Genomic DNA, 14,034 nt, shown 5'->3' with positions numbered 1-14,034 from the left:
TAAAGATTACACAAAAGTTTAAAAATAACACTTATAAGATTACACTATTATGATGTCAAATTGTAATCTCAAATACTTAATAATATAACTATAGACATAGGAGGGTTCCAAACAATAGGTTAAACCACATTAATAATGACACGTACTATTGCCTCATTTATATTGTTAATTCTATTAATAATAAAATTATGTATACTCACTTTGAGTATATAAATGAATACCTACTTTGAGGATATAAATAAGTATGCATTTTATGTGTGTCATCATATGATTTAATAATTTTAAATTAAGATAAAATAATCTGCAATCATATGATAACACATATATATATATATTTATTTATGTACTCAAAATAGATAATTATAATATTGCCGATCAATTAAATATTATATTTTGTATAATAAATTTGGTTGATATACTTCACATCAAATCCAATATTGATTAGGCTAATAACAACCCACCAACCTTATTAGGCTTGTGGTATTTTTTTTCCTGTTTTAAAATATAAATTTCAACATATAAACACTAAAATGGATATCATTTATAATAAATGAGTAAGAAACTTATTTTGTCAATGAATATCATGCACATGATCATAATTGAACATTAGAGTTAAGAAATTATTGATGACGCCTAAACATAGAATAGAATTAATATTACATCATCAAGTTCAAAACAATTGAAGCAGAATGGCTTTAAATCACATCAAGGTGGCATTGTCAAACTTTAATTTGCCTTAACTTTTCCAACTTTAAAAATATTACTCAAATAAAAGTGGCCAAAAACTTAGCACCACCCAAGATTTGATGAAAACATAAAGCCTCACTCGTAATTTTTAAAATTTAAATATTTTTATTTTGTAAAAACTTATTATTAAGATTAAAGATAAAAATATTATTTAGTTAAAATTATTTAAAAAATAAAAAATTATCATATTTTTTCTCTTAATTTAAAAATTAAATAATTTTCTTCTATCCAAAGTTTAAAAATACAATTTTTTTCTTAGGATCTTTTTTCACTATTTTCTAGTGAATTTCACTATTTTCAATTGTGTTTTCATTCCTCCCAACTTCTCTTTCCCTCTCAGTCTCTTTTTCTCTCTCTTTTGCTGTTTTAGTCTCATATGAAGACAAAATCCTCTTCATTGGAAAGTTTAGAAAATGGCTAGAGACGGTGAAGTTCGTCTGAAAATGGTGAACACAAAAAATATAGAAAAAAAATATTATTTTTTAAACTTTAGATCAAAAAAATTATTATATTTTAAAATTAAATAAAAAATATGATTTTTTAAATTTTTTAATTTTTTTTAAAAATTTTTTATTTTTATTTTTAATAATAAATTTCAAAAGGATAATAAATATTTAGATTTGTAAAAGACGATAATTGAGGGATGGTTTAAGATTTCACCAAATTTTGGGTGAGAGTAAGTCTTTTGACCCATAAAATTTCTTCCTAATCATATGGTTCCATTTTAATTCTCTCTTACTTACGCATACATATATATATGCTGATTGATGATTCCAATGCAAAAGCAAAAGATGAGTCATCGTTCACATGATTTTCTGACTAATCTGATCAATGTCTATTCTTTTTGGCTCAACCAGTTCAACTGCTCTGGCTGTTTCTGCTTGTTTTGGCATTTTCTCTCTTATTGGGACTCCCATTATTGGTTGTCCACGTCTTGAACCAAATTAACAGGCCACTTTGCCCTTGTAAACTTGCCTTTGTCCTCCATGAATCTAATTTTCAATCTGATAGTGTTGGTCAAATCTTAATGGATAAATCTCTGAAATCTTTTGTCATTATTTAAATTCATGAGTTTGAGTGAAAATAAAAGAAAATTGCCAACCCAATCTCACCCTTATGAAAATGTCATTTCATTCATCCTAGGGCTTAACCTCAGATTTTTGGGAGCATAGATGGGGTGCGTATCCTTGACATGGAAATTAAAATATTATTATGAATTCTTTGATTTTTTTATTTAAATCTTTTAATAAAATATTAATTATATATTTTTACTTAAATATATTAATTGTTATAATTATTTCGTATTAATTATAATATTATTTAAAAATAATATTATTTTTACCCTAAAAATTAATATATAATATTTTTTAATACAAAAGATGAAAACGATAAATTACTCTTTATATCATCAATCATATCACTCTTAATAATAAACAATTATTAATTTTTTTTATTATTTAATAAATTAAATAAAAATAATATCGATAAAAAAATATAAATAACTAAAATACCTAAAACAAATGTCTCTTTTATGTATAATATTTTTACCGTGGATGGGATCGTGGCCAAGTTTTGTGGGTTTTCGTCTTTGTTAACCCACAATCCTAATTAAAAAAAAAAAAAAACCACCCCAATCCTAGTTTTGAGTATATAATTTTGGCCATTCTTATTTTTAACCTCGAAGATTTTTGGGATTCCCTTCCCCACTTGAGTTTGTATTTCTGTCAGATTTTTTTGTCACCCTAAATTGAGCTACATGCAAAAGGAAAAATAGTTCAATGTTACCGCATCAAAACCATTGCGTTTAAGAAGCATGATTGCTTCCAATCTAATCCATATAGCTTATAATAAAACCTTAGAAAATATTTCAATATTTCATTTTTGATAAAAACCTCCTGCAATTCTCACCCACTGGAGCAAATACAATCCAAGAATCGCAACCAGCACTCAAAGCCGAAGGAAAGAGTGATATAATTCTTATTTTATTGCTCTCAGGGTTAATAGCAAAACAAATGAAATTAACGGTAGATAATTTCGATAATTCGAAGAGTTGAAGATCTCTTTTTTAGTCAAAAGTATGATAAAACCTAATTAACAATATTTTTTCTCTCTCCTTCTCCTCTCCTACACTCCCCCTTTTATTTCTATATTTTCCATACTTTCTCTTGCCACTTGTCTCTCCGTTTTCGAGCAATTCTCAATTATTATTGCACCACTATCCCAATATTCGATTTTTCAATGATGGTACACTTACACCAAACAAGGATTTAACATTGTCCAACCCAATGACAGCTACTTTGTCCTCAATACGGAAAAGAGGAATTTGTGTGTTGATCACTTCAAACTATCGTAGCATTTCTTTGTACTAGCAATAGCAATTTGATTATTCACATTTCATTTCCACATATATGGTTCCTCAGTGGTGCCTTCAATGTTAATCTTGGTACATTCATGGAAAAGGCTAGCACATTATCCCTTAGCATATCAACACGCTTGATTTGCAATACCAAGCCTAGCAAATACTTTGATTCAATAGCTCCTCGACACGCTTGATTTGCAATATTTTCTGTGCTTCAGCTTTCTCATTTGCAGCCACTCTCGTCCTGGCAGCTGCATTGATTTCATTCATTGCTCTCTTTACATGCTCATCAAGTTAGTGTTTCGCACAGGTTGTAATGTATGTTTTAGTGACGGTGGAGCCTGAGGGGATTGTTGCAATTCCACATGTGCAGAGAGGCAGTTCATCATTTTCAATATAGGTAAACATTATATTCATATAGAACTACGTTGTATCAAATTATTAATATGCAAAATTTCTGTCATTGTTGCATAACAAATTTGTTAAGCTACTCTTCTTTATTGCCACTTGAGCTTGTCTGGATTTCTAAGTATGACAGTTTGACCCTTGGACTGGGGTCCCATGAATACCTGCACCTAATAGGACGGAATATGGATATGGGTAATTATATATTGGGGTCGGGCAGATTTGCGAAGAAGTTAATTCGTACCAGGTTTGTTGTAGTTATTGGCAAGGTGATGGCATTTCTGGTTGAATTCCTCTCTCATTATCATCTCCATCATATTTCTTCTAGCTCTCCCCCTAAGGAACTGGTTTCTGCTTTTCTTATGGGAATTTCATGTGATGCGTCGGGCCAGTTTTGTACGTAGCATTTGCTTTTAAAGAACGAAAATTTTTATGTGATCTATTTCCTGCATTGTTCGCTATTATGCCATCCCAGTTCTTTCTGTTGTTTTTTATGGTACTGACTATTTCTTATCTGTTTATGAGAGACAGTTTAATAAATGCTTACCCGAAATTTTAGACATATGATAAGATTACCACCACATTTTCAGGCACCTATAATGACAATGGAGTGAAAATGTGTTGATTTTATGAAAAAGCTTGTTTTTGGAGTTGAATTAGATGATAGTTTGTCGTTTCTTTTATACTCGTCAACAAAAGGGATCTTGGTATTCATTGTCATTCATCAATTGACACACGAATATTGGTGGTTGCTTTCTTTTGTTGATGTGCCTTACTTGAGCGATACCAATTCCCTCGCCATCCGAATTCTTTCCCTTTGTAGTTTCCTTGTTACAATTGATATTGCCTCCTTTATGTTTTGTTGCTTTTATGATCCAATGTCCATATCATGTTTAGTCTAACAGCACAGCATTTAGTTTTGTAGTTAACTAATTTTGTTGCTCATGACAGCTTGTGATGAACTAATGTTGGGCATTCCTTACCAAGCTTGGTGGGTTGTTGTCCTGGTGACTATCTGCTTGGTATTGGCCTTGACCATTCCTCACTTTCTTCCACCCTATTTACCGCTGAAGAATGCAAGTTTGCAGTCAACTGCAGAGTATGTTTCCCAGGAATCTTGACATCTAATTTAGAATTGTAAATTAAGGTTATCGTTCTCTGTGGCATTTTGTTGTTCATTGAAGTTTTTTCTAGTCCAAACTTGTTAGGCATAACTATTCAACTATTCCAGTGTTTGACTATTGAAATTTGGATAACAAATATTAATTTTCCTTGTTGAAGAAACTTGATCATCCTACATGCCAAATAACTAGTTCAGCAGAATCATGAAGGGCTGCTGCTTTTACATTCAGAGGGGAGAATGGAAGCTCATCCACTGCTCAATCAAAACAAAACTGTTAAAACTCTCTGTAGCAGAAATCTGCAACACCTGCGGAAATTTTATAGGCTGCCAAGCAAATCCATTTAATAGTAAGTGCACCAAGTGGAATAAAAAATGAAGCCTTTGTCAGAATATAATATCAGTCCATCTGTTTATTACGGTAAAATGACTGGAAATAATTTACAGTTTCCAGATGAACAGGTCTTTGATACATCAAGGGACTTGAAAGCATCAAGAAAAATCAATAAGATGATTTACCATAAACCTATTCTAAAAACTAAAGGATTAAAATGTACAGTGAGATTATCTGTACAGTCAAATGTACAGCAATTCATTGAAGAAAATACAAAAGTAATAAAGGACATTAATTGACATCTCACCAAGCAAATATCATTTGTTCTTCTATGCCTGGTTTTTAATGATCTTAACACTGTTATAGAAGCGCTTGAACTCCTTCACAGCCTTCTCCTCGATTTGGATTGATCTAATGGATGATGGTGCTTCAACTTCAGGTTTGAACCACCTGTTCGTTCCGGGAGAATCTGACGGTGAGCTCTGACTAGAAGAAACAGAGAATCCAGATGTTCTCATCTTAGGACTGTGAGAGAGACATTGTTGTTTTCCTTGCTGTGAGACAAAAAATAACAATTCAGATAAAACAATTTGGAAATACAAAGCCAACAAAAAATTTCAAGAAAACATTATATTCAGGCAGCAAAAATAAGTCAGTAATGCATAGTAGGCTTTCTTAAAATCAAGGAACTGCAGAATTATGGTCATCTCAATTTAACAGAAAACTATTAGACACAAAATCAGGAGAGAAGGGTATATGCTTGCCTGTTGCATCTGGATGTCCCTCAGAGATGGCCTATAAAGACTGGGAGGTGTCCCAGAAGCAGCCCAAGGGGGTGTGCCTTTTTCTCCATCAGATGCATGTGACATTCCAGAGGAGACCACAGGAATTGGTTTTGAAGGCAAAAAAGAACTCAATAGAAATTTTCCTTCACTTCTACTATTAGAAAGATCATCAGCTTGCTCTCTATTTGTAGTATGCTGGTTCACCTTGATTTTGCTCTGCTCATTCTGAATTTCTCGAAGTGAAGAAGATCCTTGGGAAACTTTAGCCCCGCCCCATGCAGGGCCTTCACTTTTTGGTGTTGGTGGGGGAGGGGTGGCATCTCTTGGGGTTTCGTCAAGAGCACCACTCAGGAACATAGAAAGCCCTCCCTTCTTATTCTTCTTATTCTTCTTAGGTGCCATTTGTGAGCAATTATCACTTTTCACTGTCTCTCGACTGTCTTTCTTCTGAACCAAGAAAGTGGACTCTTCGGAAGATACAATGACCTTAATACCTTCAATCATAGCATCTTCCTCCTACAAAAGTAATAATTAAAAAGAAAATCAACAAATGTAAGATGTTAAATAAATAAGTCTGGACTTATATTTCTGATGGTTGCACTACTTTCTAGAGGATCTAATCAAGGAAAGTCCTGTCACCTGGGAAAGGAACATAAAGACCACTAGTAGTCTGGTCTTCTCTACACTAATGCAATAATCAAATCCAAACTGGATGACGATTGAGTTGAAGTTGATGTTTACTTAAATGCAATTGCCACCGCATGGAACAACATAGATCCTTGACAAGCACGACAAACCTTAAAATCCCTTCTAAATCCCAGAAATTTAAAGTGTAACACCCATACAAATACCACTAAAGACTACATGTAGCCATTCATTAATCTTGCTGCAAGCAATGCACATAGAAAAATTATAAGAAACCATACCTTATTCTTGGAAATTTGTGAGATTTCAGCACCAAGGAAATCCTTTACAGGAATCAGTTCCACATCTGTTACGGTAAAACCAGAAACTGTTTCCAAGTGTTCAGCCTTATGTTTGCTCTTTTTCCTCTGTTTTCTTGACACTCCAGCCTTTCTATTCCCTTTTCCATCTGGCGAGGCTGCAGATGATGCTATTGACTGCGGTAACTCAACTGGAACACCAAGCTGAGCAAGAGAATTCTCAACAGCTGACTTTTTTAGAAGCTTTGCAATTTGCTGGTCATCAAGAGGATACCCTTTATTCTGCTTCATTTCAAGCATCTCAATCTGCTGCAGCTTTTTCCGTAAAGCTCGAATTTCCTTGCTTATGCCTTGATTGAGATCATCTTTGGGTTGCAGAAAGGAATCTAATCTTGTGTTTCCTTCCTTCTTGAAGGTGGATTTTTTCATGTTTTTGTTATGAGTCCTTAGAATCTCATTCTCACTATCCTCCTGTTCACTGTTGATGACGACAGAAAAAGTAGCAGTTGGTGTTGGGAGCCGACGATAGCACCAAGGTTCTGACGACCTCAGGTCTAACAACTTCTCAAGATTAGCTAAAATATCCAGGGATGCACTAGAAAAAGCATGTGATGAGACTGTCAATATATAGTCAAGGTTCCGAATACAAATATCCTGCTCAAAAAACTAATTGTTATATTCCATATAACAAAGGATAGAACCACAAATTAAATCTTACATGAAAATTTGCATCTTTTCAATGACAGATATGGTGATGATAGAATACCTCGCAATGCTTCCTCAGATCATCTGCTTCAAGTGAATCTGCAATTTCAAGTAGTTGTAAAACATTCCTTGGCTCCACGAGACACTCTGCAGCTACTTTTTCACAAAGGCTTTTTAAGCTTGGCACAGGCCTATTCCCAGAATCATCATTGTCCACAGCAGATAACATACTGGACTCCATGTCATTGAATAAAAAATCTTCTTCAAACTCATCTAGGTCATTCTTCACATTTGACTTCAACTTCTGATGAGTCTTCGCCACACTCAGAGGATAGACAGGATGATAGAGAGATCCAATAATCAATAAATGTGTTTCACCCACAGCAACAGAAGTAGCCTTCTTGACACCTGGTAATCGAGTAATAAGTGGTGGATTATCTTTTGTTTTCTTCCCATCCCACATATAAACATCACCTGTGCCTGTAACTGCAGCAGTCCAGTACTTTCCAGCAGATACACTCACCACATTTTTTCCGCACAGTGAATACAACTACAAGTTCGAGGAAAATACAATTCAAAAGTTTATTAAATAGCAGAGGTAAAAGTTGGTCAAGATACCAAGTTTAGTCAAAACCTGTTGGCATCTAAGATCAGGATCTGAAGAAGCCCAATAAAACAATGCCCCATCATCAGTGAGAGCCACACTATGGACCATCCCGGCAGCTATAGAAACAACATGAAGCCGTTCTGATTGATGGAACTTCAAAGGGGTGCTCCCACTCTTCCTCAAATTTCTAGCAATCAGAACGCGCTTCGGTGTAACAAGTCTGTGACCCCATGTATAGACCTGACATATATAGTTTATGAAGAATTTGGCCCTACTTAGATTTGAAGGTGGAATTGATATAAATAGTACTAGTTGTCCATTAGCCCAACTATTTCAATTAAGAAATGAGTTATAATGTGTATGGTATTGACCACAATAATCACATCTGCTTATGCTTACCTCTCCATCAACTCCTAATACAAGTGTGTGGCATTTTGCAGCCGCAATTCTGACTAGAGCCTTGCCTTTCAAGTACTCAACCAATCTAGGAGTGTAATTTGATGCTGAATTAGAAGTTCCATAACCAAGCTGACCCTCCCTATTGCAGCCCCATGTGAAAACTTCACCAGACTCAGAAACCACAGCTGTATGCTTGTTTGCTGCAGCAACAGCCATGATTCTTGACTTGAGAGAACTTACTCTACGAGGTGTAGGTTGATTATCGACAGATGTGTAGCCAAGTTGACCCTCTGCACATCATCAAAGAATTGAACATTCACAAAAAGCAGAAATACAAATATTATATGGAAAACTTAAAGGATCATTTTGTCTTTTTCATATATATTTACTTCATACTTTTAACACAAATCCATTAACTAAATTCAGAAATTATCGGTGTCTTTCCAATAAATAAAATAGATAATGGGAATTATAAAACCACAAAGCTAGACAAGACTGAATCTAAATTACAGCTATACAATCTGGTCAGCAAATTCTGTATTCATGCACAACCAAAGACCCAATAATTTTTACCTCTATTAGATCCCCAAGTGAATACATCCCCACCTTCGGTAGCAAGAACAGTGTGATGCTTAGCTGCAGCAATTGTCTTCACCCGGCGTGACCCTAAACCAGAATTCACCTGACGGGGAGTTATAACTGCAGCTTGACCACTGAAAAGAATAAATAAAATCCATCTGATTGTTGATTCAAAGGATCTTTATACACACCAGTAAGCATAATAACTTAAAGCAGAGTACCATGATACAAATTAAAAAGTTTAGCATTTGCCTTTTTAGTACACAGCATTTAAATTTGTGGTAACTGGCACCAAGGTTATCCTTTTAATTATTTCTCAATTCTTTGAGGTTTTAGCAACCAGACATGAAACACGACCACAGTTGTTTATCATAAATCTCAACATATAAATGCAGAAGGTTTACTGTTAGTAATACATATAATATTCGTATGCTTAAACATTCAGTTTTGATATTACCTTGAACCTTCAAAATTCATAATCATTATAAAAATCAAAAGTTTGTCTGTAAGTACTACTTTGCACAACCAGATTGCCAGAAAAATGCAAATTTGGACTTCCAATCAAAGTTTTAATACCTTGTTAACATGTATGCATAAATAATAGATAAAAAACCTGTGGATATCAAACTCAGGATGCCCAAGGCGACCCCCTCTCCCAAATCCCCAAGTGTAGACTTCTCCACGGGTAGTAACTGCAACACTATGGAACTTTGCAGCAGAAACCAACTTAATTACAGAACCATGAAGTGAATCAACTTTGCATGGTAGCTTCTGTATGTGTGCATTTCCAGTCCCAAGTTGATAATTTGCACCACTTCCCCAGCTAAACACCTCTGTTGCTACTAAAGAGTAAAAAAAAAAAAAGACTAAGGTTATACCCAAACAAATTCACACTCATTATGCACCAAGAACAAGAGCCAAATAAATCTTACAAAAAAATAGCAATGATACCTGAATTATGTTCAGGTCCAACAGTCTGCAACACTGGTCCAGATAGGAGATCGACTGGAGTTCGTGATTTACAATCCTCTAATGTCATAGAAGCCCCAGATTGAAGTAGGACATTTGCCACTGCAAGATGACCAAAATGTAGAGCCCTGTGAAGACTACTCCATCCTGATTCTCCATCCTGAAAATGGATAGTGTAAAGATCATGCAAACAGGAACAATACTCTATTATATAAATTGCAAAATGTGAACTTCTAGATTGCTTCTTACCGTGAATTTAATAGAAGATAATTAAATTCAATTTCATGATAATTTCTTATACAAGTTATATTATCACTACCTTTCTTGATTTTAATAAAGAGCAATACTATGTATAGTCACTTTGGTACACAATTATGTACACATTTATATGTGTCATCATATGATTGGGTATTACTTTATCCTTAATTCAAAATCACTCAATCATGTGATTACACATGTAAGTTTGTATACATTTGTGTACTCAAAATAAGTACACATAGTTTTATTGTTTAATGAATTCTACACACTCTCAGATAATCCAGTACCATCACTGAAATAGGATAAAACTGGTTCCTACATCCTACCCTGAACTGGAAAAGTCTGCACCATCAACAAAACTTTATGAACTTTCTGTTTGTGTTACCTTACTCATCTTGTTCTTTTACTTTCAATCAGTATCTCGTGAGTTAAGTCTGCATCATCACTTAAGAGACATTACTTTCAACTAGGTAAATATATTTTTTCAAATTGATGTATTCTTAAATATACCAAATGTCCAAGATTAAAATCAAGATTATGAATCCAATATGGAAGTAAAGTTAATTACACATTTACAAATCCCTTGCAGCAACATGCTTACAATTTAATTATTGTTAGATACCACAAGAGCATTGCTTAACTTAACATTTGCACAATAACTCAGGTTATAAAAGAGTGTAATGATATATAATTAACTAGCATGTGCACCAAGTAATTAAAATGTGGAGCCACTAATTTTCAAGGGTTTCCATGAAGTCTGGTTTGTGGTAATTTAAACCAAATGGAGTTCCCAGAACAAGAAACAAATTCAGTATATGAATGAAGCATTTCCAACCAAATTCCCTGTCCACATAAGTAGACAACAGATCCTGACTCATGTAATCAAACTTACAGCAGAATTAAAAACCGAAGAGTGAATACACATTCGAGAAGTACAAAGGAAACAAATAATAAAATACATTCATTAAAGCACCTTTAAAAGGAGAGAGATAAATGGAACAACAGAACTTAATTAACACAGAAACAAGATCATAAACACTGAAAAGTAAAACAATGGACAGGCATCAATTTGTAACACCGGATAATTTATATGAATGAGGATAAAGAACAGTAACACACCCTAGCATCAGGGTCAGCACCAGCTACAATAAGCCTCCTAACAATGGGAATGTGGTTTCTCCAAGTTGCAATATGAAGAGGAGTCAGACCGAACATGTTCCTTGAATTAATATTACCTCCATTCTTTTTCAGCAGAGCTAATGCAGAATCTACATCAGCTAAAGACCCCTCCCGCACAACAAGACAAAGATCATTTTGGATTCCACCAGGCAAACACTTACGAGAAGATGTTGGTAGATTCTGCTTATGTCCATGAGGTGAAACTAATATCTCTGTCATTGGAAGTATAGTGATGATAATCGATCAGCACTTTCTAGGTTCACAAAGTTGTTGGTTTGATACAAGTGGCAGCCAGTGCTTAAAGATATCTATATGCCTATACAATGTGAGGGGCTAAATTCTCTAAACATCTTAAGAAGTTAGTCCACGCCAACTAGCATCAGGCAACTCTCTTCCATGTTATAGCAAGAGAAAAATAAATCCATTTCAATAAAAAATTGAATTAAAATACTGCTATCACATCATTATCATCGCCATCCTTATTATGAACAAAAACCAATTGCAGCAGTCATTCACGAACAACCATCAAACTTGACAAGCCATAGAGAAATCTCCAGCAATCAAACAAACAGCATAACACATTGAATGTCCTTCAGTCATAAAATCTCTGCAAAAAGAAATGAAAAAATTTGACAAATTAACCAGAAAGTCGCATATGCACAGACAAATACCACAGATTCACAGACCAAACAGCCATACAATAATAAAAACATAATTGAAGCAGAATAGACATAGCTCCTAACAAAAATCCATATCTTAACATTTCAACATTGCAATAGAGTCTATCCTTTTTAGATCTCAGGCATTAATGACTGGTAATGTCACTAGAAGACATAAACTCTGTACAACATTCATACAATGCATGATATAAATAGAAGCAGAAACTATTACTGAAATGCAAATGATCATACGGCAAAACAGATCCATATTTACATAAAAATGATTGGCAGACATTACAAGGAAACTCAAGCGATAAAAGAGTCAACCAACTGGGTTTGATTTGATCAAATCAGAGTTTCAAAACAAAATATAGTAAACAAAAAATATACATTGACTTGAGAGCTCGTTCATCCACAAGACTCAAAAATAGTCCATAAAATCCAGCCAAAATCAACTGCACGCAAGCAAAAACTCCTAGTTCCACCAAAATGAACCAAAAATATAAATTCCAAAGCCAAGACAAAGTTTCTTACCATGTAAAGCATGAGATCAAGCATATTAAGTATTAATTCCCCCATCCAAAATACAAAAATTTGATTCATACTAATCATAATGAACCAAAGCCACCAAACAAAATGACAAATTTCAACAAGAAGACAACACTATAATAATCCAAAACAAAGGTGCAACACCTGACCACCTAAAAATGATAGCTTTAAAACACAGCAAACAAATCTAAAACCAAAAAAATCTCCCATAATCAAAATAAAACAATAAGAAATAAACACAAATAGAAAATCATAACCCGCTTACAAAATGAATAGAACTCAGCATTATCTATAGAAAAAGGCACCAGCTTTAAGAGATTTATACATTACCTGATACTTTTCTTTATGCTTATTTTAAAGAGAAACACGGAGAATTATACCCAAAAACAATAAGAATCTCAAAAAAGAAAATATAACAAGCAAGTGATTAATGTTAGGAAGAGCATCGAGCATAACGAAGGAATATACCGACCAGACAGAAGACATTAACAGTTTAACACAAACACAGGTGTTTAAATATGAGGGCAGTTTAGGAAAATTAGAAATACAATTTGACGAAAATGTACGATGGACTTTTGTTTGAGAAAGTATAGAATTTATTCTGAGTTGTCCTTAGAGAGCGTAAAAAGGTTTAGCGGTAGTGACACGTGGCGATAAAGTAGCGAAGGAGAACAGAAGCGAAGATCTGAAAGTGCGTAAATTTAATTTAATTAATTAGTTAATTTGCCGTTTTGGTAGGTTTGTGGTGGCCCTTTTTTCCTCAACTACCGCTTTGCCATGGTTTGAAGTTTTTGTGGTTGTTATGACTATTTTACCCTTGTTTCTGTTATTAAAGTCAATGAAGTCCTTTTTTTTTTTTAACTCCAAAGGAGACTTTTAAATAACAACCAAAATTTCCATTAAAGTGTATTTATTTGGACAAAATCCTTAGGTTGATATTTTGGTTTGAAAATGTGCACCAAGGAAAAATACACAAAATTAAGGAGTGTTAGATACAAGGATAGAAAGAAATATAACAATGAAAAACTTTACGGATTAACAAAACTAATAGATTATTAAAATTTTTAAAAAAACATACTTGAATTCAAACCTCTATCATGTTCAATTTAGGTAGGGTTCTCCGATTAGCAAAATATATATATATTTATAATAATGAAAGCGAAAGACAACCAAGTGTTTTTAGTGATCCAACTGAAAAGATTAATAGCCTGTTCATGGAGTAGATATATATATTGATAAGAGTAAATTAAAGTATAAATAGTACAATGTTCTTTGTTCAGCAAGCCTGGAGGGTTCCTAATATGTACTCGGGAGGTGAAAAGTTTTCTAAATTTTAATGTTGGAGGTGCAGAAGTGGTTTTTCGTGCCTACTTAGGAAGATGACAACCTTTAGAACTTCTGGTGACAAGTCAAAAACAAATCAGTGGAGGTTTAGT

General features: G+C 33.8%; 1 protein-coding gene and 1 long non-coding RNA gene across 5 annotated transcripts; one reads left to right on the top strand and one right to left on the bottom strand.

Annotated features, from left to right (window-relative positions):
* The first annotated feature begins 3,123 nt into the window (after positions 1–3,123).
* Positions 3,124–4,733, top strand: LOC123221195. Its single transcript, XR_006503231.1, has 2 exons — positions 3,124–3,506; positions 4,463–4,733. It is a non-coding gene; the product is annotated as an uncharacterized LOC123221195 (long non-coding RNA).
* A 288-nt stretch (positions 4,734–5,021) lies between these two features.
* On the bottom strand, positions 5,022–13,124 carry LOC123221194. Of its 4 annotated transcripts, none has more exons than XM_044643958.1 (11): positions 12,929–13,124; positions 11,331–11,997; positions 9,936–10,113; positions 9,598–9,823; positions 8,979–9,118; positions 8,406–8,695; positions 8,034–8,246; positions 7,461–7,949; positions 6,677–7,348; positions 5,730–6,266; positions 5,022–5,519 (listed from the first exon to the last, which is right to left on the bottom strand). In XM_044643958.1, exons 2-11 carry the CDS (start codon positions 11,607–11,609, stop codon positions 5,295–5,297), a joined length of 3,249 nt encoding a protein of 1,082 aa, XP_044499893.1. In that variant the 5' UTR covers positions 11,610–11,997; positions 12,929–13,124; the 3' UTR covers positions 5,022–5,294. The 4 variants fall into 4 exon arrangements, with proteins under 4 accessions (XP_044499893.1, XP_044499890.1, XP_044499892.1 ...); XM_044643955.1 differs by having other exon boundaries at positions 9,598–9,826; positions 12,929–13,123; XM_044643957.1 differs by lacking the exon at positions 12,929–13,124 and adding an exon at positions 12,864–12,882 and having other exon boundaries at positions 9,598–9,826.
* Positions 13,125–14,034: the final 910 nt, after the last annotated feature.

The sequence above is a fragment of the Mangifera indica genome, chromosome 7 (assembly GCF_011075055.1).
Source record: "Mangifera indica cultivar Alphonso chromosome 7, CATAS_Mindica_2.1, whole genome shotgun sequence".
NCBI lineage: Eukaryota > Viridiplantae > Streptophyta > Magnoliopsida > Sapindales > Anacardiaceae > Mangifera > Mangifera indica.
Note: the sequence above shows the minus strand (reverse complement) of the source record. Positions and strands in the feature narration are given on the sequence as shown.